Raw genomic sequence first — 23,260 nt, forward strand, 5'->3', positions numbered from 1 at the left:
TGGAGTTTCAGGATCCGTAAGTGGCCCTAAGCTCTAAGACCAGACTTGCCCACATCATCAGCCTCTCTGCCTCGGCTTTTGAAGCTGTGGCAGAAACAAATGCAGGTGGGCAATTGTTATTTTCAGTGAGTGAACGTAGGGTCTTCCTTTGCTTCTGCCCTTAAAAATAAAAATAAATCTTCCAAGCCAGCTGCAACTCTGCCATCATACTTGCCCTGAAGACTGCAGTAGAATGTCACCGACAGGTCATTGCAGGATCCTGAAACTTAGGTCTTTGTTTCCAAAGTTTGGGAAACACTCATAGTGTCTGAACATGGGGTGAGAAGGGAAAGGAAAACTGGGTTGTTTATAACTGTTGGGAAACAAAAATGTGCTGTTTTCCTGAGGTTTCTCTTCAATTGCTTTCCATTTGAGAGGAAATCTACTGCGTGGTTAATATGAAGTATCTCTTAGGCAGAAAGTTTTCCTTCTCATCGTTCTGGAGGGTATAGATCCTTTGCACTTTGTGACTCATACTTGACATTTTGTCCTGAAAAGAGTACTCACTGTTGTTTGAGGGGGTTACAGTGAAACATGCAAAAAAGCAGGAAGGCAGAAGATCAAACGAGGAAAAACAACTATATATATTTGCCACTCAGGGACTTTTATAAATTGCAGAGCTGTATAAAATTGGTACATTAAATAATAACAAAATAACTTTGAGTTTCATAGGAGACTTATGTTTTCTTCTTTTTCTTTCGTGTATTCCTTCTTAAAGGATCAGATTTATAGAAAGGTGAGATGATAAATGATTCAAAATAATTTATAATGTTTATATGCTAATTCCAAAAATTTATAAACATAGATAAAAGTACAGATAATAATAAAACAGATATCTACGTATTTCCCCCGGTGATTCGAGTGACATTATCATTTTATGTGATTATTTAGTTTCACTTTTTTCCTCCCTACAGAAGTAAATTCTGCGGGCAGCCCCCAAAGCTCTCCCTGTCTCCTCCTCCCTCTGCCTCCTTGTCCAGAGGTATCCACAGTTAGGAAGGAACCTCCTCTGTCTCTAGCCTCACATTTCCTTCCAGCAGAACTTCCCATAGAGAAACACACCTGTTTCTTTCATCTCCTTAACCTGGTTCTCTTCAGGGAAGGAGGAATGCTGCACAAAGTTGCAGAGTTTGGAAGGAGGGCTTGGGCTTGTATGGCTCAGCCCCTTTGAGTTTCTTCATTTGTTTTGGAGACGGTCTGCCTACTAGAAACCACTATCATCTGCTCTTCCTTTCCCTTGCTAGGGTTTGGAAGTCCTCCTCTTATGGGACAGACCTGGGGTGATCCAGCTCTGCCAGTGACTCGTTGCACACATAAATTGAATTTCATTTGGCCTTGAACTGAAGGGATACTTTTCCTTCAGCATATCAGGAATGAGGTAGTATTTTAGTTTTTCACCTGAGCATTTGCTGTATCTTATTTTGCAAGTCACTGTAAACATGGGACTAGAAGAAAGGGGTATTATTTATAGTCCTAGTCCCTTAGTTCTCCTAAAAACATATGTTCAAAGACTAGGAACTTTGAAAAATAAAACAGGCACTTGGGGAGATTGATGTATCTGACAGCGCCAGGAGGTAGACAATCCTAGGCAGACAGGGGCAGGTGTCTGGTGAACACCACCTTTAATCCAAAGAGAGTTTAAAGCCTGAAAGCCAAGCTACAAGTCTCAGATAAATCTGAGGCTGGATTGAGAACCTCTCTTCCCATTTGGCATGCTTTCCTCTAATTGGTCCCCACCCTTCACCTATTTTACATGTACCTACACTTCCATAATTGGCCTTTTACATTGTCATGCCCACTTTTGAGTGGTGTCTTTGTTTTAGCCTTTTTTGCATACTCACAAACTAATCAGCCTGTACTCCTCCATTCTGAGCCCATAAAAGCCAGGGACTCAGCCACATAGGAACTGCCCACCTCTGGGTGAGAGAGACCACCTGACTTTGGGTAGGGGACCATCCTTGTAACCCCCTCTATGCTGAGAGCTGTTTTGTCACTTAATAAAATTCTTCTCCGCCCTCCTCGCCCTTCAATTGTCAACATAACCTCATTCTTCTTGAACATGGGACAATAACTCAGGACCCATTTAATGTGAGTACTAAGGCTGTAACACTGTGGCCTTCTCCCCTTTGCCAGTGCAAGGCAGCCACCCCGTGCAACAGGAAGCAGTAGCAGGACTAAACTAGTGAGTCCATTGAAAGAAACAATGGCCATAGCCTGGCCAACATGGTGAAACCCTGTCTCTACTGAAAATTAGCCAGGTGTGATGGCGTGCACCTGTAGTTGCAGCTACTCGGGAGGCTGAGGCAGGAGAATTGCTTTAACCCAGAATGTGGATGCTGCAGTGAGGTCCTCCAGAGTGTCCTGTTGGTCGAGGTCCAACTGCACAGTAGTGGTCTTTATGGTAAGCCAGTAGATGAATACTTTCAGGATATCTACTTGGGGTATTTGGGACTGCTGCCAGTAGCCAATTAGGTCTACAAATTGCTGCTTTTGTGTGTGTGTGTGTGTGTTTTTTTTTTTTTTTTTGAGGGAGTGGGGAGAGAAAAGAAAAGGTCAAAATCTAGACAATCATCTTTGTAATGAGAGGCTTTGCTCCTTTCTGAATTATGCCCAGGAGTTTTGTTAGTTTCACTTGGGTATCATTAAGTCCTTGTATCTTGCCTGTGTTAAAGGCCTAGCTATGTTGCTGCATGTGGATCAACAGGGTATCTAGTCCTTGTTGGGCAGTGCCTCTGTCTGAGCCCACTAAGATACCATCAATATAGCAGAAGGACAGAGCTCTCTTCAGTAGTGGGACTGTCTGTAAACCAGGCCCATCTCTGCATGGCAGACAGCTGGGAGCTTAGGTGGCCTTGCCTGTGCATGTGCTCTACTGTATTGGTGGTGGCTGTTCTCAGGTCACTGTGAGGGACGGGGTCTGCAGTAATGTGGCCACGTGGTGCCCCTCTCCCTCACTAAGTTCTACAGGATTGCCTTCTTTATCATGCTTACCTCTGAAGTCTGCAGTGAAATATTATTAAAACACCCATACATTCTCAGTATAATTACACCTTGGTAATGATATATGTTACACTGTGAGATCGTATTTCCTTGTGTTTTAAATATGATTTTTCAGAGATCGAAGAATATCTGAACATTTTCCCATTTCTTATTGCTCTGGTTTGGTTTAGATCAAAATCTTTTAAAATAAATTTGTGAGCATTCCCTTTTTTAAACAATCTTCTGAATATTTTGAATATTTCAATTGTCTATTTTTTAGTATCACATAACTCACTTCTCAGGGCATAGTGTTTTATTTATTTAGTCATTGTTTAATTTTGTATGTATATTTTAAATATTTCTTCTAATATATTTAATATTTATTTTAAATAGTAAGTATTCTGTATTCAATTTTATTTTGATTACTAACATATCAAAGTTTAAATGTTTTATGGTATATTTTTCTTTCTGCTCACCATGCTTTAATTTTTAAATTTTTAAAATATCTTTTATTCTAATTGAGAATATTAAAAACTTATCATAAGTTGATTCTCAAGATAATATTAAAGTGCTTTAATTTCAAAAAGTGCTTTTTGTGACATCCTAATTTTATTCCACTTTTTTATCCACCCCCACCCCATTCTCTGCACTCTGGGTGAATTGAAAGAAATCTTTTCTCCTCTCTAATCCTGGCCTCCCCTCTTCCCATAGCATGAATGTGAGGGGCATCTCAGGAAAAATTCTAATCTAATATTTTTCTCAACCCCTTAGTTGCAGTTGGGGGGAACTATTATTTACACATGCCTCCAAGCCATTGCCACAGTGGCCCTACTGGTCCCAGAAGCCACCAAATTAACCCTGGCAAATGATTCACACCTCACATAATGTGGCAGGATTACTGTCCTCTAGGGGGAGCCTTTGGCTAACAGACAGCCGGCTCCCTAACTATCAGGTTCTGCTGTTAGAGATTTCCACGGTTGAGTTAAACACTTGTTCTCTCCTAAACCCAACCACTTTCCTTCCAGCGGAAGCTGGGGAAACTGAACATGACTGTGAACAAGTTATAATACAAACCTATGCAGCCAGAGAGTATCTCAGGGAAACTCTCCTAGAAAATCCCGACCAGACCCTCTTCACAGATGGGAGTCCTTTTGTAGAGCAAGGAATCCACAAGGCAGGATATACAGTAGTCACTGTAAATGACGTCTTTGAAAGTGTGTGTCTCTCTCCAGCCACAAGCACTCAATTAACTGAACTGATTTTGCTTAAATTAAGCAAAATAAAGGTAGGTAACATTTACACTGGCTCCAAGTATTCTTCCTTAGTTCTCCATGCTCGTAGTGCCATTTGGAAGGAAAGGCACTTTCTTGCTGCTAATGAATCTCCTATAAAATACCACCAGGAAATCAGCAGGTTTCTTATCCTCAGTTTTCCTTCCATGAGAGATAACAGTGATGCATTGTAAGGGACATCAAAAGAGAAAAGATGAAGTAGCCAAAGGAAATAGGTTGGCTGATCAGGCAGCTAAGTCAGCAGCAAGGAAACCCCAAGACAACTATGGACTTCAAGCCCCTCTAATCTGGGAAGGCCCCGTAGAGAAATTAAACCTCAGTACTTCCCTGCAGAAATAGAATGGGCCACTTCTCGAGTGTATACTTTCCAGCCCTTAGGATGGCTACAGTCAGGATGGCAAACTCCAGTTGCCAGCCTCCAGTCAATGGAAAGTCCTTAAAATCTTTCATCAAGCTTTTCACTCGGGAAAGGATAAAACTTACCGATGTGCCGAGAGATTGTTTTCAGGAGAGAACTTACCAAAAACAGCCAAACAGGTTGTTAATGCTTGTGAAGTCTGTCTTAAAAATAATCCCTTCAACAGGTGGCTCCTTCCTCCTCAAACCCAAAGAACAGGAAGCTATCCAGGGGAGGACTGGCAGACAGACTTCACCCACATGCCAAAGATGAAGGGCATCCAATACCTCCTGGGATGGGGAGATACTTTCACCAGCTGGGTAGAAGCATTTTCATGCCATACGGAAAAGGCATCTGAGGTAATAAAAGTGTTAGTTAATGAAACAACTTCCCACTTTGGTCTACCTAAGTACCTCCAAAGTGACAATGGCCCCTTGTTTAAGGCAGCTGTCACACAAGGATTCTCAAAGGCACTAGGCATACAGTATCATCTGCATTGTGCTTGGAGATCCCAGACCTCAGGAAAGGTAGAGAAAACAAATGATATTATCAAAAGACAGCTCAGAAAACTGTCCCAAGAGACTCACCTTCCTTGGGTTACTCCTCTCCCCATAGCCTTACCGTGGGGAAGAAATACACCTTCAAAATTAGGTCTGAGCCCTTTTAAGATGCTGTATGGATGGTCTTTCCTTACCAATGATTTTCTATTAAATTAGGAAATCTCTGAGTTGGTTGAGCATGTAACCTCTCTGGCTCCTTTCCAGCAGGAATTGACACAGTTAGCAAAAGTCCAGCTCCGAGAAATAGGATTACCTTTCTTTAACCCAGGAGATTTGGTATTGGTGAAACTCTCCCTTCTCTCTCTTCCTGACCCCAAGCTGAGAAGGGGCCTACACTGTTCTTCTTTCAACTCCCTCAGCAGCAAAAGTTACAGGTATTAATTCCTGGACACATCACACTCCAGTCAAAGCCTGGAAAGCTGAGAGAGCAATCCCTGACAGCCCAGAGGAACGTCCTGGATATCAATGACAAAAAATAAGAGATCTTAAGCTGAAAATCAGAAAAGATAAGTAAACAAGTAAGGGCTACCCATCTTACTCAGTCCCACCTTTACCTCACCAGATACTTTGTGTCATTTCGACATTTCCTTTCGGGATTCGCCACCAGATATTAGAACTTCTTTTTAACACACATTTGCAGGGAGATTTTAATTATGCATGGGATTACATTTGTAACTTCATAGAACCCCAAGGAGAAATTCTCTGTCTTGGTGAGTAAAAGTTTTAGATAGAAATTATCTACTATACCACCTTTGCGGGAATTGTTATACGCACTCTACTATTTGCAATACAACTATGCATTGTGGCACCTGCAATGTGGAATTCCGGTTGGAAAATTCCAATTGCTGTAATATTCTGCCTAATTATCATCTTTATAATAGAATTAATATTACTGGAAAACTTTTGCCAATTATCTACTACACCCCTTTTGTGGGAATTGTTATATGCACTCTACTATTTGCAATACAACTATGCATTGTGGCACCTACAATGTGCAATTCCGGTTGGAAAATTCCAATTGCTGTAATATTCTGCCTAATTATCATCTTTATAATAGAATTAATAATTTCTGGAAAACTTTTGCCAAAGTTAACACTAAAGTTACTCTAGCCACCCAATTCAATGACATTTATGCAAAGAAAAATATTGCTTTTATATTAACACTTCTGGTAAAGTAAGCGACACCTGGTGGAGGCAGACTAGTATTACAATCCATTAAAATGGCTAACAGGTATCAAACTCTACTGGCATGGTTATGGCCTATAGTACCCCTACTAATAATGGTAATCTTAACACTCATATTCAAACCCTGTATTCTAAACTTTCTTGTAAAATTTATCTCTTCTGGCCTAGAAGCAGTCAAACTTTAAATGGTGCTGCAGGCAGAACCACACATGGACACGCCTTTCTTCTGAGGACACTTAGATTGAACTCAGGAGGAGCCCTAGCTGCTGTCCCCACTCGATGCCCCATTTTCAGCAGGAAGTAGCCAGAAAGAGCCATTATCCAACACCCTCTAACAGCAATTAGGGTTACTACTCCTAAGGGGAGAAATAATACAGGAGCTAAAAAGAAATTATTTAAGCACCTAGTGAGGGTAAGGGAGTTCTCAGTAAGATTTTCCTTTTATTAAAACGCAGCCCCCAAATCATTTCTTGTCTAGCAAAAGCAGCCTGAAAAATCAAGCTGCAAGAATAGATAAGCAAGCTGGAAGCTTGCAAAGGTGAATGCCAGCAGCTGTGCCAATAGAAAGGGGAACTTGGAAGCCAGGTATATTAAACATGGAGGTTCCCTCTTCCCTTTTCTTTGTTACCATGTGTGCAACAAAAAAGCAGGCAATATGGTGCTGGCCAGGTGGAGACCCCATATGCATAATAAAATATTAGGGTGGGATGGCCAGCACTTCCCATGCTATGTAAATGGCACACCTGGTCCAACCAATCTACTATGTCTGATGTAAATCAGACACAACCTCCTCAAACTCATCTATAAAACCAACCTCATCTTGCCCCAAACCCAGAAACCCATTCAGGACCCCTTCCTCTGCAAGAGGAAGCTCTCTTCTTTCTTTTAGCCATTAAACTTCTGCTCTTAACTCACTCCTTGTGTGTCCATGTCTTCAATTTTCTTGGCATGAGACAATGAACCTCTGGTATTATCCCAGACAAATGACAATGCTTCAGTGGTCCTCTCCTTGGCAGAAGGTGGCACCATGTGATTAATAGTGGGGAGGTGGATTTTCAAAGGAAGGACATTCTGTCTTTTCTCTTTCTCTCCCTCTCTCTCTCTTTCTCTCTCTCACACACGCCTGTTTACATTCTTTTAGGCAGAAGATGATATTCTTTATTCTGTGCTCATGTAACAGTTAATGTCCTGTATATATCCTTAATTTCATTGTCATCTCTGTTTTCCTCATTTGCCTATAAATATCTTGAAGCCTAATCATGTATCTTATTCACTTTGGTAGCCCTGGCATCAAGCATAGTGTCTGGTATCCAATAAGTATCAATAAAAGTTGAATGTCCACAATAGGCAAATAAATGAAAGAAATGGTGTGTGTCAGTGGGGGGTGCAAAGGACAGGGAGAAGACATAATGAATCAGAATTTAAAGATAAAGCTAAAATCAAAGAAACTGACAGTTCCATTTGAGACTGGAAAAAAAGAGCAGAGAAACTCTCTGAGTATCAGGATATCTGATACACTGAGCATGAAGTATGACCCCTGCTATAGAGGGTCAGAGCAAGGGAAATATGACAACATCTTTCAAAGAAATGGAGCTCATGTAAAACTGAAATACTTTTTTACACGTGTGTGTGTGCGTGCATGAGCGAGGTGAGGCTTAACATTTATACTCGAACAATTAGTCTTTCTTATTTTGAAATAAGGAAATAAGTATGAACTGGTTGTCTCTTCATAACAGATAAGTATTCCTGGTTAGCATTTGTTCACTCACTAGTTTTGTTTGAATATTGGTGAGGAGAAAATTGAGTTAAAATTTGGGTTTATGTCTGTCATTGTTGATTTATTCTGTGTTTAAAGGAAAAAACAACAAAATAAGTATTAAAATAAAATATGCACTCAAAGATTTTATTTTGAAGCCAGCTACCTTCAAACACTCTGAGACTTCATTATGGGGTTTGCCTTTATGCACTAATGAGTAAAATACATGGGATAAATCAGTAGCGCCTGTGACAAAAGAGTCTGAGCACCACAGCAAATCAGTTAACTCCTGTTGACAATTGAGGGGTATAAGAAAAAGCTGTATCCTTTGCTTCACCATGATCCATTGAATCATCATTCTGCCTAGTTTTCTGGGACATGTCTAAGACTATTTGGCTAGCCTAGTAAATGGTAATTTACAGCCCCGCGCTTTTGCTGAAGTCAATATCAGGCAAACCAAGAGATCCCCCAATGAACACATATCATAAATGACAGTGAAATACTTTTTTAAAACAAATATTCATTACTTTAAATGCTTACATTTAGGAAACTCAAGTTCACCTTTTTATAATGGTTAGGTTTTCCATATTATCATAAAAATCAACTTTCCAATTATAATTTCTCCCTTTTTTCCCCAAGAAGTCAATAGCTCTTCATATCCAGCATCATGAGTCATCTTTGGGGACAGGAGTAACTGTGAGGCAGGAAAAGCACACTCTAGAAGAAACAAAGTATGTTAGGTCTTCAGACTTTACTCAGGTTCAAGATAGATGTATATATGCCATTTTTCCAACTGTATACATAGAATTCTTAGCTAATCCAAGATAAGTAGAACAGATCACTAGGTTCTTCAAATAATTGCAATTTATCAGTCTAGTCTTCATTCTATTCTCTATAATAAAATTCTGGATAAATCAAGGCTTTCAAATTCAGTTTAAAAAAGCCATAAGTCCGTAGGGGTGGTATCTCTTGGAATTTGATTCAACAGTACATTTTTAATATATCTTTTAAAAGGAAAAAGAATTTTAAAATCACCAGAAGGAAAAGCAGAGCATAAGACATTCACTGGATCCAGTCACATGTGTAAAGGCCCTTTACCAAGTCAATACTATTAAAGAGACTAGGGGTTGTGGCAGAAATTGTTTCTGCTTAGAAGGGAGGCAAGCCCGGTTCTAGTGTCCTCAGCACAGGCACAAACTCATAGTATAATGCCAGGGAAGTCATTTAACTTCCCAGAGTCTCATTCCTTTCATTGACAAAATGGGAAATTGAACCAGTTGATTTCTCATTCGAACTATTTTCATATCCAGTGAACTCTCAGCTTGTCAGCTACTCAATTGCCATCTGCTTTTCTTCTCTGTCTTCCATCACCATTTAAACGACCTCCCATGTGTATCTCATGACTGGCTGATTGTTCCTTCTGCCACTCTTGGTGACGTACTCAACACAGTGCAGAGATAAGATACACTAGGCAAGATTAAGCGAGGCTGGCCAGCGCACTCACCCAGGGAAGTCAGACACAGTCTGTTTCCACCGCAGCACAGCAGTGAGCACAGCTAGGCAGAATTCCAGCAGAGTGCAAATCAGCATCAGAGACAGAGTTCCCTGAAAGTCAAGAAATAAAATATCGGTGGTGCTTGGGTCAGCCGAAGCTTTCATGCCTAGCTGAGAGGTGACCACAGAGAAGAAGACCACCTCAACCGTTAGAGAATGAAGTAACGACACCATCAGGAAAACAAAACTGCTCCTCCTCACAAATGTCTTAATTCAACTCCTTCACTCATTCATTTGCTTGAGAAGGGAAGATGAGTAGTAACTAAATCAACTAATCCACTCCATCCTCTTGTGTCTTACTTCTTTGAGACGTAGATAGTTGTGATGACATTGTTCACTCAGTAAGAGAGCAGAGTGGTGTAATAACTACCAGGACTGAGAATCAGCAGCTCCGTTCTCGTCTCACCTTTACTGTTGAGTAGCTGTGTAAGCCTGGACAAGTCTTTCTCTTTCTCTGGCTCCTGTTTCCTCATGTATCAAACATGCCTACTAACATTTATTTCTCAGAGATTTGTGAGGATCAAGGAGGTTTTGGCTGTGTAAGCCCTTTGTAAAATTCAGTATTGACATCCCTGTCTATGTCTCCGAACCCCTTTGGATGTTTTTTATTTTTATTGTTGTTTATTTTTTATCTTATTTATTTATTTATTTATTTGGTGGCTTTAAGACTTGGAAAAAAACCGTGAAGGTAGTAAACTGTCAGAGTTGCTAATCACCAACATCAACTCACAAGGATGGGTTCTACCATTTCTGTCCTGAGACATTCTTTGTGTAGAACTGGCCATCTGATAATAAAGGGAGATAATTTGATCACATGAACTTTTGTTTTGTGGTATTTGCACACAGTTAAAGAGAAGATACACCTTGTGTCCATTACCTTAGAAATAGTTCCAGCAAGCAAGCTCAACAGAAGCTCTCTTATTTCCAATGTAAAATCATCCCATCATCTTTATCACTACCAAATTTCTCTCAAATTTCTCTCCAGAATTTTTCCCAAGGTAGAATTGGCTGTGCCCGGTGTTAATTTGTGCCAATTACTGTCGGCCTCATTTGCATGCACTTTTTCCTCATTATACCATTACCTTGGGAGGAAGGCCTACTTTATAATGGATGCTGTACAAGCATGATTTTGACCAGACCTTTCTATGCGTCCATCTTCCAGCTGAATTTTTGGCTGATCTCATTTTTATGATTGCAGGACAATAAATATTCTGCAACTTCTTTACTTTTATGTTGCCTGTTTTCCTCTCAGTGTATTGCTGACCATGCACATACCCCTTAATCTTTCAACTTCAGACATACTATTTCTGTTAGCCAAACTTAATTGTTTTTCTTCTTCCAAAGAGAGAATTCTCCTGCAATAATTATCAGTTACACTCTCCATTTCCCTGTATTTCTTTTTTTTTTTTTTTGAGATGGAGTCTCGCTCTGTCACCCAGGCAGGGGTGCAGTGGTGCAATTTCGGCTCACTGCAAGCTCTGCCTCCTGGGTTCACGCCATTCTCCTGCCTCAGCCTCCCGAGTAGCTGGGACCACAGGCGCCCGCCACCTCGCCCGGCTAATTTTTTGTATTTTTAGTAGAGATGGGGTTTCACCGTGTTAGCCAGGATGGTCTCGATCTCCTGACCCCGTGACTCCCTGTATTTCTTATCTCCTGATTTAATGTATCACACTTCTTTCAGCTATAACAAAAAGCAATAATAATGTTACCGTCTCACCTGATTAGTATTATTCATTATTGTAATCATTAGAAGGAGAAGCCCTTACCATTTAACCCCCTATTTCCTATTCTGTTTCTTCGTCTTTAGTCTGATGTCTTTTTAGACCAAACTGACCCCCTACCACACACACATACCACATTTCCTTGTTGGCATTTTCTGATCACCCAGATCTTTCTGCTCTGTTTGCCAATCTGAATTCACCACTCTATGTACCAACATTCTCAGTTTGACAAACTTGTAATTTATGCCTCCAAAATTAGATTAGTTTAATAATTAAGAAACTCTACAAACAATAAGTTTTAGTTTTTCATCATCAACCTTATTTGACATTTTCAGTTCCACTCTATTAGTATGTAATCCCCTTAATCTCATCCATGCAGTCCTCCTTTGATTTACATAACCCTGGCCTTCCTCCATATGCCCGAACCAGAATTAACAGAGAGATTTTCAAAGGAAGGAATAATAAGAAATCAAGGCTTTCAGAAACCTCATAAAATTAGAACACCCCATCTAAAAAATGCTTACAGCCAGACTGGCTTTGGCTTTGTAGCAGTCCGTGGTGTAAGGCAAATTATAATCATCATAAGAAAGAAGTCTGGTTGGTATATTCCTTTTGTCCAACTCACACTGCAGTGAGGCGGGATTTAATGCAGCCAGGTTGACAGACAGAAGAATGAAACCCACCAGGGCGGACAGAGCACTCAGAATGCTTCCAGCCAGGCTGCTATGCACCTGAAAGAGACATGCTGGTTAAGGATCATTCCCAATGAGCTGCGAATTTCTCTCACCCCTTTTTGCCATTACATTGCAAGTTATTCCCTTATCTGTCTCCCTCAGGAAGGCTGGGAAGGATCGTTTCTTGCTGTATGCCTCTCCATTGCCCAGCAAAAATCTCAGAATCTGCAACGTAAAACTTGGCTGAATGAATGAATATATGAACTGGTTCCCCTTAAACAGGACCTCAGTGGTGTGATAGAGAATGTTACTCTCCTAAATTCTTTCCCTGGGACAGATAGCAGGGCCTCCACTAGGCTTGCCTGGAAAATTACTATGAGTGTGACCAAAAGCAAAGGTGGCAATGTACCAGATGCAGTTTCTCTCTTGGCCAACTCAGAAATCCCTCGTGCAAGCATCAACCATACAGAAAAGGTGGATGGTGTATTAGCATGGTGCAAAAGTAATTTCGGTTTTTGCCACTACTTTCAGTGGCAAAGCTGCAATTATATTTGCACCAACCTAATAGCTCACGCATGAGTGCCCATTGCCTCTCTCAAAAGCACACCTCTTAAGGATGAGTGAGGGGATGGTTCTGAGTCTCAGGCAGGCCCTGGAACCTGGGCAGGCATTGATTGGCCACATTGAGTGCAGTATGGGGTGGCTGTGGGCAGAGGTCTAGGTGCAGGCCCAAGGATGGTGTAATGTGTGGGAGGCAGTGGGAAGTACAGGAAAAAGGTCTAGATTGTATGTCAGAAAATTGAGGTCACAGTATAGACTTGACCCAGCTTGTTCCCTTGGGTAGTCAGTTTCTTGGTTTTAGTTTGCACTCTGGTTCTCATTTCTACATTTGTGAAACGAAGGGAGTAAATAAACTGACCTCAGAAGTGACTTCCTTTACTCCAACTCACACAGAAAAGAGAATTGAGCTAAGAGCATTCTGAAAGCTATAGTTACAGGTAGGCAGGCTCCAGGGCAAACCCAACAGCCATGCAGTAGAGAGTTATTTAATCCGATATGGGCACTTCTTCTTTTAGGAACTCACCAGTTGATGCTCTGGGACCCCAATTTCCCAACATAATGACTGACTCTATACTCTTGGGCCTCCTAGTAGCCAGTAGTAGTCTTGATGCCTAGAATATATATTTCTTAGAATAAGCTAGGTTTGTCTCGAGATGGCACTCTTCTTCAGTCTCAAAAAGGGCTGGTACAATGTGTGACAAGAGTAGAACTCACTAAAGCCTCGATGTTTCTGGTGAGTGTGAGCCCACCCCGAGACCACATCCTGCATCCTTGAGCTTCCTGCATGTTCATTGTGGGATTGTTCTATGGAGTAAGAGGCCCATATATTTCCTCCTAGAAGTTTGGAAACATTACTCTTGTATGAGGCTACTCAGTATGGTTGCCAGTAGCCACATGGGCAACCTATATTTGAAGTAAAATTAATTAAGATTTAAAATTCAGTTGCACTATCCATATTTCACATTGTCGATAGCCACATGTGACTGCCATGTTGTACAGTGCAGCTGTAGTGCATTTCCATCATCATAGAAAGTTACATTTCATTTCCATCATAGACAGTTATATTGCACAGCACAGATCTAGTGGTCTGGATCGTAACTGAGGGTTCCAAATAATAATGAAATACCAACGAGGGAAAGAAAAACAACTGGCATTTTTCTGGGCATTCTCTCTAACTTCCTCATTGGCTTTGGGAGATTTTTGTAGCCAGAGTTTCCAAATTGAGTTTCTGTGCAATTAAATGATATGACATTCTCTAACATAATCTCCAACATTAATCCTTTGAGGGATATAGGATTGAGTGAAGACTTAATGAAACTTTACAGACAAGAAACACTTCTTGTTATAATCCAGCTTTTCTCTCCCTACCACTTCCAACTCTAGTTTTTGCTGGAATAAGGGATAAAGGCAGGTAAAGCTTTTTTTTTTTTCTTAGCCAATACAAATGACTAAGGACAACTTTTAGGGTGCAAGAATTTATACTCAAACAAAATAAAAGTATTATCTTTCTGGTGAGATAGATGAAAGAATGAGAGATAGTACTGCACATAAACAGCACGTTGACTCGATTTTTTCAAGGGTGGTAACACCTGGGCTTAAACAGTGAACCCCAACAAATAGGCCTCTTTATAACACTGTCAGCTCCCTTGCCATTGAAAACCTAAATTTGAAGGCCAATTGTCACCAAAACAGCATCATAAATAAGCACAATTTTCTGTGATAGATTCTTGGACACTGGCTGAAGGGATATTATAATTCCTTGAATGCAGACTTTGATGTAGGGTGCAATAATTGGAGAAATGTGCTCTGAACAAGGACACAGAGGTTCCAGGCCTGGCTCCTAACTCTAACAACTGACTGCTCTGGAACTGAGTTTTCAACTTTTCAAAGTAGAAAGACTGACCTTAACGAGTTCTGTCTAAGTTTCATTTTGATCCATTGGGTTGTGGGTTATAGTTCTTATACTTACCAAAAGTTTGGTTAACCTTTTCTCTGTGATAATTGATAGAGAGCCAGAGATGACAAACTGAGATAAAAGAGAAAATGATGAGGTCAGTTTCCATGTAGAGAGTAATTGCGATGTTACTACCACAATATTTATAGAAAACTCATGGGAAAAACCCTGGGGAACAAATGATCAATGAGGTAATATCCATTTAAAGACATAGATTTATCCTGTTTGCCCCTATAGTTTTCAGATAGCAACAGAAAAAAAAAGATAGCAGAAATAGATCCAAATAAACAAAATGAGGATCTTAACAGCCAGGAAATAATATTCGTTTTCTTAATGAAATGAGAAAATTTTGGCTTAAGATGTTCTTTAGAGAAGGACATGAAAACAATGGTATGGAAAGAGAAAAGAATTGGAGAGAATCATGTGGTTTATGTCCATCGTTATATTAATGTGATGCATCACATTTGATTATATATGTTGAACCATCCTTGTATTTCTGATATAAATCTCACTTGATCATGGTGAATGATCCTTTTAATATGTGGTTGAATTCAGTTTGCTAGGATCTTGTTGAAGATTTTTGCATCAATGTTCATTAGGGATATTAACCTGTAGATTTCTTGTAATGTTTTTATCTGGCTTTGATATCAAGATAATGCTGGCCTCATAAAATGAGTTTGGAAGTATTCCCTCCTCTTCAATTTTTTAGAAGAGCAGAAAAGTGTTGTTACTAGGTCTTCTTTAAAAGAAAATAAAAGACGGGAAAAGCTAACAGATATGGGAGGTCAGAGACATGGATCTTACATTGCTGGCTCCCCAGGCTAAGGTAAAATGGTCAAGGAGAACAGAAGGAAAGACAGGAATGGATGGCAGAAACTTTCAAGGTTGTGTTTACAAAATGAAAGAAATTTTTTTTCATCCTCTAGAGTATTCATGATCTACAGATTTAGAGCCATTAAGGAACAGAACATTCTTTGACAGTTAGAAGAAAGGGGGACAAACACCAAAGAAAAATTGTGATTCCTGTAACCCAGGCATTTAGTTACTTGTCTATATAGACAAATGCCAAGTCTATAAAATATGGACTAGATGCCTCTTCAAAGGTGGACTCTGCTTAGTGACTTGCCTTTAAAGAATAGGTTATAGAAAGAGGAAGGAAAGAATTAGTAACTTTACAGCGGAGAAAGCAATAGTAACTTTAGTAGTTAGTAGTAGTCACTTTACAAAGGAGGAACCTTTACAGAGGAGAAACCAACAGTGGTCTGTTGACTGTCTTTCCTCCCACAACCTTCCTTTCTTCCCCATTTTGGCTTCAGTAAAGCTCCATGATCAAGGTAAATTGTGTCAGTGACAACACGCTGATATTTTTCTGATGTTTAGACTTGGGTGAATTTTTGGCTGAGGACAGCAGAGGTAAAGCACCATTTTCTAAACATCAGAAAAATATCAGACAAACCCCAATTTAGGAACATTCTATAAAAATCGCAGCCAGTACTACTTCAAACTACCAAAGTCCTCAAGCAAAAGGAAAATCTGAGAAGGTCTAGAGGAGCCTGAGACATCATGACCAAATGTAATGCAGTGTAATGTAGTAGCCTTGCATGGATCTTGACATAGAAAAATGTCATTTGTGGAAAACCGGTGAGATCCAAATCCAAATGAAACTTCTGTTAATAAAAGAAGACAAATGGATATGATAGACAAACAGGTGAACTTCCTGATGCATCAAATAAACAAATGTAAAACAAGGGCTAATGACGGGTACTGAGGTGCAGGAAGTTGAAGGAAAAAACATCTTTTAAGGAGAAGCTTAATTATGAGAAAGCCTCAATCTAAGAGAAAGCAGTTCTTTGAGAAAAGGACTACTAAGTCGTTTTGAAACCCCAGAGCTGCAGCTATTTCAGAGGAATTTCCAGCCCATCACTGGGACACAGACATCTGCTCAGCCTTCCCTGGGAATCCGTCAATGCAGTAAAAGCATTTTCAAAATGCTCATAGGTGTCAGTTCCCCTTCCTCCATGGTCCCACAAGCATCTGTGTGGTTTCTCTGTGAGTGTATGATGTTTTCCATTGATGCTTTTTTTTTTAATATAAAAAGTTCCTTCCCAACTTTATCCTAATTCATGAATGTTTTGCCTAAACCCGGAGAGAAGTCACTAGCTTCATCATAGCTCAAGATGATAAGGTGAAAAATAAGATGATCTTCAAAAGAAATGCCTATTTGAGTCTGATAAGAAATTGATGTAAAATCAGGAACGCCCTGCCATCCTACCCCACTCAATCCTCCCTGAACTACACACACAAGAGAGCAAGTTTCACCATCGACTCCTTGCTCCCGGCAGATCAAACATAGCAAGGTGGCAGGTGTAGAGTTTACGCTATTGACATCTCCCTCCCCTCTTTGCCCCATGCTTCCCTCCTCAGAAACTACTCACCAACAAGGGTGCTATGAATGGGTAAGCAGACTTCAACAGCGTAGAAATCACTTGGGTAAAATTTGGAGAGAAGGAAGCAGATGCCAAAATGATTCCCAAGCTCAATACCTTCACACCACACAAGATCTGGATAGTCTGTGGAAAGAGAAAGGAAGATTGAGGATTAAAACCAGCATTTGTAAAGACATGGCCAGGCTGGGCACGGTGGCTCACGCCTGTAATCCCAGCACTTTGGGAGGCCAAGGTGGGTGGATCACCTGAGGTCAGGAGTTCGAGACCAGCCTGGCCAACACAGTGAAACCCCGTCTCTACTAAAAATACAAAAATCAGCCGGGCGTGGTGGTGTGCACCTAGAATCTCAGCTACTCTGGAGGCTGAGACAGGAGAATCGCTTGAACCGGGAGACGGAGGTTGCAGTGAGCTGGGATTGTGGCATTGCACTCCAGACTGGGTGACAGAGTGAGACTCCATGTCAAAAACAAACAAACAACAAACAAAAAAACAGGACTTTTTTGCCTCTCCCATGGCGCTAATGCATTATCGCCTTCTGCAGGATCCCAGTGAGGATACAAACCCTGTGGAAACTCTGGAGTGAGAAACATGAAAAGACACCCTGGAGGGTGTGCGGCTCTGCCACAGAAGCCACAGTCTCGGTGTCTGGCAGGTGCTCAGGAAGGCGTCTGCATTTCTGCCTCTCAGGCCCTGGTCTGCTCATGGCGCCTGCTTCCAGCTCAGAGCAGCTGCTGGGATTTGCTTTCCCAGTTCTCAGGACTTCTGAGTCCATGACTAGTAACTCTCTTTCTACCTCTCTGAGAACGGGGGGCACCTGGAAGCCCTCACTTTCTCTGAAGGATTGGCGGTTCAGAAGTCCTTCCCCTCATCTCCCAGACTCCACTGGCCATGGAATTTGCCCCTCTGGTCACCTCCTTGGAAACTGCAGTTCACAAACCAAAAGCTGAAGTTCTGGAAGCTCTATTTTTTATTTTTAACTTTTATTTTAAGTTCAAGGGTAAAAGTGCAGGTTTGTTACATAGGTAAACTTGTGTCATGGGGGTTTGTTGTACAGATTATTTCATCACCCAGGTATTAAGCCTAGTACCCATTGGTTATTTTTCCTGATCCTCTCCCTCCTCCCATCATCCACCCCCCGAAAGGCCCCAGTGTGCATTGTCCCCTTCTATGTGTCCGTGTGTTCTCATCATTCAGAAGCCATCACCCTTAGCAAACTAACAGGGACAGAAACCAAATACTGCATGTTCTCACGTCTAACGGAAGCTCTGTCTTAGGAGGTAGTTTCCCTCCTGGACGTCCACGTCAGAGATTCACAGCTCTATTATCATTTACCAAGAAGTTTTCTAGACCTTATGTCACATGAGCCTCACAGAAACCCATGTGATAGTACATGAGGCAAGGAAACCAGTCCCACCAGGCCCTGAAATCCAGTCAAATGGAGTGCCTCACCTCAGATCACATAAGTGCAGAGGCAATTCTAGAAACCAAAACTCTGCGTTTCCCTCCCAATCCAAGATAGATCCCTTCTTTCTCTCCTCCCTTCATGCAATACAGCTTCTTTAATAAACTCTGGATGAGAGGAGAAACAGACAAACAAAAGGTGAATATCATTTCCATTCTCAAAAAGGTAAGGAGAAAAGAGGGAGAGAAAGTAGATTTTTTCTGTAGTTTACAGTAAGGGAAAAATTCCTTGCAAAGAATCAGTGTGGATTATTAAGCATGCAGTTGTGAAATACAGAAAAATGTATATACAGTGTATAATTATTTACCACCATTACTTTTGTAAAAGAAAATATAGAGAAGCACTGTACTGCAACAAGACAAAGACAACAACAGAAAATCAGTTCCTCATCTTCAGAATAAGGGAAAAAACATTTCTAAGACAACCTCTTGTGGAAAAGTTCTGGGACAGTTTTCTCCAAATGGCTTCTACTCCAAAGTCCCTCTGGTAAAACTTAAGGGTCTCCACACTCAGGACAGATGACCAGTCCCAAGACATACATCATCTCTTCCCGCTTCCCCCAACCCCTCTCCAACATGTTCTGAATTAGATTTACCCCAATAACTTTGACTTCTGCCTGTAGACGTGTCTTCAGGCTATCCTGCCCCTGGTTGGTGAGTTCGGGTTTCTCTGCTTGGGAGAAGTTGATGACATTTGATGGGAGCACTATCACGGTCTCATTGGGAACAGGTTGTGATGTCATGATGGTGTTGCCAACTATGGAAGAAAAAGTAGATTCAGCTCTTAAAAACTACAGAGCTCCCAGGTTCTGGCTGCAAAACTGGTAAGTCAGTTTCTGCCAGTTAGTCCAGACTTGGCCTGTCTGTTAGAGAAAGAAACTGGTAGTATGGAACAGTGAAAACTACACAACCTTGGTTTCCTGAGGATTTTTCCATAATGTTTGACACAGTCCATTATAGATAATAAACACATCACAGGGTGGCAGCAATGTGAATCTTGAGAGGCCCCAATGTCCAGAGGCAAAGGGTCACACAAAATTTGCAATATGCAGCAATGTCTCTTTGCCCAGTCCTACTGACAACAACTGTATTGCCATTTATTTGATGAATTTTTTAGACAACTGCACTCTGCTCATTTTTTTTTGTCTATTAGCATTCATCTTAAATATGTTTATCATATTTTACTAGACATGCTCTTAGTTCTTATGCAGTGGTTTTAATCCTTACCACAGCTCTGCATGTTAGTAAGTTAGCAAAAACATGTAATAAATAAGAACACTGAAAATAAAGTTTGAGTTATGAATGCAAGTAATATACATGCTGCATATATGTGTGGCATAGAGTTAATGCTGAAGAAATATTTGCAGTTATCCTTATTGTTCAACCCTGTTCACACGGCTGGGAAGTTGTAAAGCCAGTTTTGGATCTCAACTTTCCTTGAATCTGAAGCCTCCGCATAAATCTCTAGATCATTCCACTTCTTCCTACCTTCCCACCTGGCAATGCCAGCCCGTGTCTGAGTTTACTTAGGTTGGAGAAGCAGCTACATGTAGTGGTACTTCCTACCTTCCCACCTGGCAATGCCAGCCCGTGTCTGAGTTTACTCAGGTTGGAGAAGCAGCTACATGTAGAGGTATGAAAACAAGTCTTGGAGTCATAACACATAGGCTCGCATCCTGGATCCTCCTCCGGTTAGCATTAAGACCACATTGGCTGTGGTATTTGTTGCTGAGCTCAGCTTGGATCTCTTTTCACTGCACCATTCTCAGCCCACAGACTGCCCAGTGTGCAAATGGCCTAAGAACATTTGAAGAGACAAGACCTCTGCTCCCATTAATTACACAGTCTTAGGTAAGTGACTCACAAACATCATTCAGTTAGAATTCAGAAGAAACAGAGTTAAAACCAGATACTCCTCCCATTTGCCCACTCTATTTCCAAAGTGCTCTAGTGTCTCTTAACTGCTGTCAATGAGTTTCAAGTCAAATTACTCCTCTAATGACGTCACAGCCAGGGAACGGTGAGATGAGAAAAGACTTTCAGCATTATCTACCTGTGGCCATTGGTTCCAGCTGAGTCCTCAGAAACTCCCAGGAGGGAGCTAGAGTCTGTCTGGGTTCTCAGATAGTCCCATCAATGATTTCTACATACCTTCATCTTCTGAAAGTCAGCAGCCCTTTCTTATTCCAGTGTTTGCAGCCATACAGGATGTGCAACTTACAGGTTGTAAATTTGTGAAATATGCCTGCACTTCCTTTTCTATAAACTTCTAGCAACTTCAGGAAAATCACAAAAAGAACCAACTTATGACTGAGAGTTCAGGCATCACAGAGCTTTATGTGTGAATTGCCAGTTTGAGACTTACAAGTGCCCTGTTATTCGTCCAGTCTGTTCTTGGAGCCTCATTTTTCTAATGTGTTAAATAGAGGAGCAATACCAACACTGGAGAATTGTCATAAACATGAGCAAAAATGCTTATAAAAAGCCTATGCCGCTTTGAAGCTTTCAATCATATGTAACTAATAAAAGTAATATTGCTAGTCATCATAACATAGATAAATAACAATATTCCATCGTATATAAGTAACCATAATAATCACAGCAATCATGACAATATTGCTTTTAATTAACATTTAATATATAGCTAATACATAGCTAATAATATAATAATATATAGTAATATACAGCTAATAATAGTGATATAGAACACAGAAAAAGCTTTCCTAAAAATTTTTTTGTTTGTTTGTTTTTTTAGTTTTGTTTTTCTTTTTCTAATTCCCCAAGCTCTTGGCAGGTTGAAAGCAGCCTTTCAACATCATTGCCCAACTGCTGCCTACTCTAAAGTCATCTTCTTCCTCTGGCTGCTTTCTTTCTCTAGCAACATCTTTGCCCTCCAGGAAGGTTGGGCCCCTCTAGGGAAGTATTGAAATATTGAAATGGAGAAGGAACAAATGGGAAAGATTCAGCAGGACCTAAATGAATTCAGCAAACTCATATGCAGGCTGGTTTTGTGAGGACAGAGCCACTGTGCCCTTTAAACCCTTGACTGGGCATTCTTTTGAAGCTGACCTCAATGTATCAGGCAAGGAAACCAGAGCTAGCCAGGGCGATGGCAAAGCCCCACCCTGCCAGCTTCCTTCCTCCTTTCCTTGGAGGAGCTGCCAGAATGAACCCAGAAACACAACCTGAACCATCACCGTCACCTCAGAGGGCCATGGGTTCTGCACTTAATTCCACACATTAACTCTTCTGTTGAAGAAAGGAGTTAAGAAACACCATTCAGAAGGCTGGATTCGTTCTCAGCATCAGAATGACACAGACATTACGAAATGTAATTGGCTTGCCTTGAGTTCTAACAGTGAGTCTGAGAGGGGGAATGGACTCACCCAGAAAGCCTGGGGAAGGGGCAGAATCACCTCCAGCCTCGCTCACCCGCGCTCCTGGTGCCCCTTCCCCTTTCACAGAGTGCCGGCTGTGTTTCCGGTGGGTGCCCTGCATCTTTGCCACCCTCACAGCATCTGTGAAACAGTGGAATGCAGCTCTCCTCCTGAGCTTTGATTAAAAGCTCTTTTGGTCTCTCTTCAGGAGCAATCACACCCCCTTTCCCTTCCGGGGAATGTGCTAATAAACCAGTTAAAGTTGCCTACCCAAGCAAAGACTCCCTCTCCAGTCTGTGCTATTTAATTTAAAATGATTTCTGAGTTTTAAGGATTATGTGAAACAACAGGTATAAGGTGCTTAGCACAGAACCCTACAGAATTTGACCTAAAAGTGGTCTTTTGACTGTCTTTCCTCCCCCAACCTTCCTTTTTTTCCATTTTGGCTTCAGTAAGTTCCAAACAAGATTCCTCTTGTCTTTCAGCTTACACTCATTCAGCCTTTTACATTCCCAGTTTTTTCCAGAGTCTGAGCTCCACCAACCTAACTAGAAGGGAGAAGTTATATACCAATAACACATTCTGATTAATAATATTATTTATCAATAACACATTCTGATTAATAAGCTAGGACAGGTTTCTCAAATAAGCTACTAATGCCATTTTGGACGGGGTAATTCTTTGTGGTAGGCGACTATCCTGGGCACTGTAGGATGCTTACTGGAATCCTTGGCCTATGCCAGCACAACCCCACCCTATGCGTAAGAACAAGAAACATCATCAGATATTGTCAAATGTCTCTTGATGGAGGGAGAACAAAATCTCCTCACATCCATGTTGAGAACCACTGACCTAGGAGCAAAAGGGTTTTGTGTCTTCTGTGTAAAGGCAGGTGTGCAAGAAACAAAGCAATATTCTCTTTAAATCAATTTTTAGTTTTTATTTTTAAAATGTTAAATTGTTGTATACAACACGTATAATTCATTATCTTGACCACTTTTTAGTGTACAGATCAGTAGTATTACTTATGTTCACATTGCTGTGTAATAAATCGCTAGAACTTTTTCATCTTGCGAAACTGAAATTGTACACCCATTGAACAACTACCCCTCTCCTTCCTGTTCCTAGTCCCTGGTAACCACCATCCTACTTTCTGTTCCATATTCATTCTATGTCTACTTTGGATACTTCAAATGAGAGTGATACAGGAATACCAGGGTCCTTGGTCTCGTGCTGTTTGGATAAACGACATGGAGACACATGGAGTGGTTTTAAGGAGCAGATAATGTAATAGGCAAGAAAG

At 40.9% G+C, this 23,260-nt stretch overlaps 2 protein-coding genes across 8 annotated transcripts in view; one reads left to right on the forward strand and one right to left on the reverse strand.

Moving 5' to 3' along the window:
* Nucleotides 1-23,260, forward strand: part of LOC105464631 (membrane-spanning 4-domains subfamily A member 4A-like) — a 356,637-nt gene that overhangs the window by 226,435 nt on the left and 106,942 nt on the right. The window lies entirely within an intron of this gene.
* LOC105464628 (membrane-spanning 4-domains subfamily A member 6A-like) lies at nt 3,567-22,135 on the reverse strand. 3 transcript variants are annotated; one of them, XR_011610538.1, is made up of 8 exons: nt 21,967-22,135; nt 19,177-19,337; nt 17,108-17,242; nt 14,688-14,744; nt 12,109-12,214; nt 9,713-9,813; nt 8,770-8,925; nt 3,567-5,722 (listed from the first exon to the last, which is right to left on the reverse strand). XR_011610538.1 is itself a non-coding variant. In XM_071074538.1 (7 exons), exons 1-7 carry the CDS (start codon nt 22,076-22,078, stop codon nt 8,874-8,876), a joined length of 666 nt encoding a protein of 221 aa, XP_070930639.1. In that variant the 5' UTR covers nt 22,079-22,135; the 3' UTR covers nt 5,729-8,873. The 3 variants fall into 3 exon arrangements, 2 of the variants coding, with proteins under 2 accessions (XP_070930639.1, XP_070930638.1); XM_071074538.1 differs by lacking the exon at nt 3,567-5,722 and having other exon boundaries at nt 5,729-8,925; nt 12,167-12,214; XM_071074537.1 differs by lacking the exon at nt 3,567-5,722 and having other exon boundaries at nt 5,729-8,925; nt 12,008-12,214.

Source organism: Macaca nemestrina, chromosome 12 (assembly GCF_043159975.1).
Source record: "Macaca nemestrina isolate mMacNem1 chromosome 12, mMacNem.hap1, whole genome shotgun sequence".
NCBI lineage: Eukaryota > Metazoa > Chordata > Mammalia > Primates > Cercopithecidae > Macaca > Macaca nemestrina.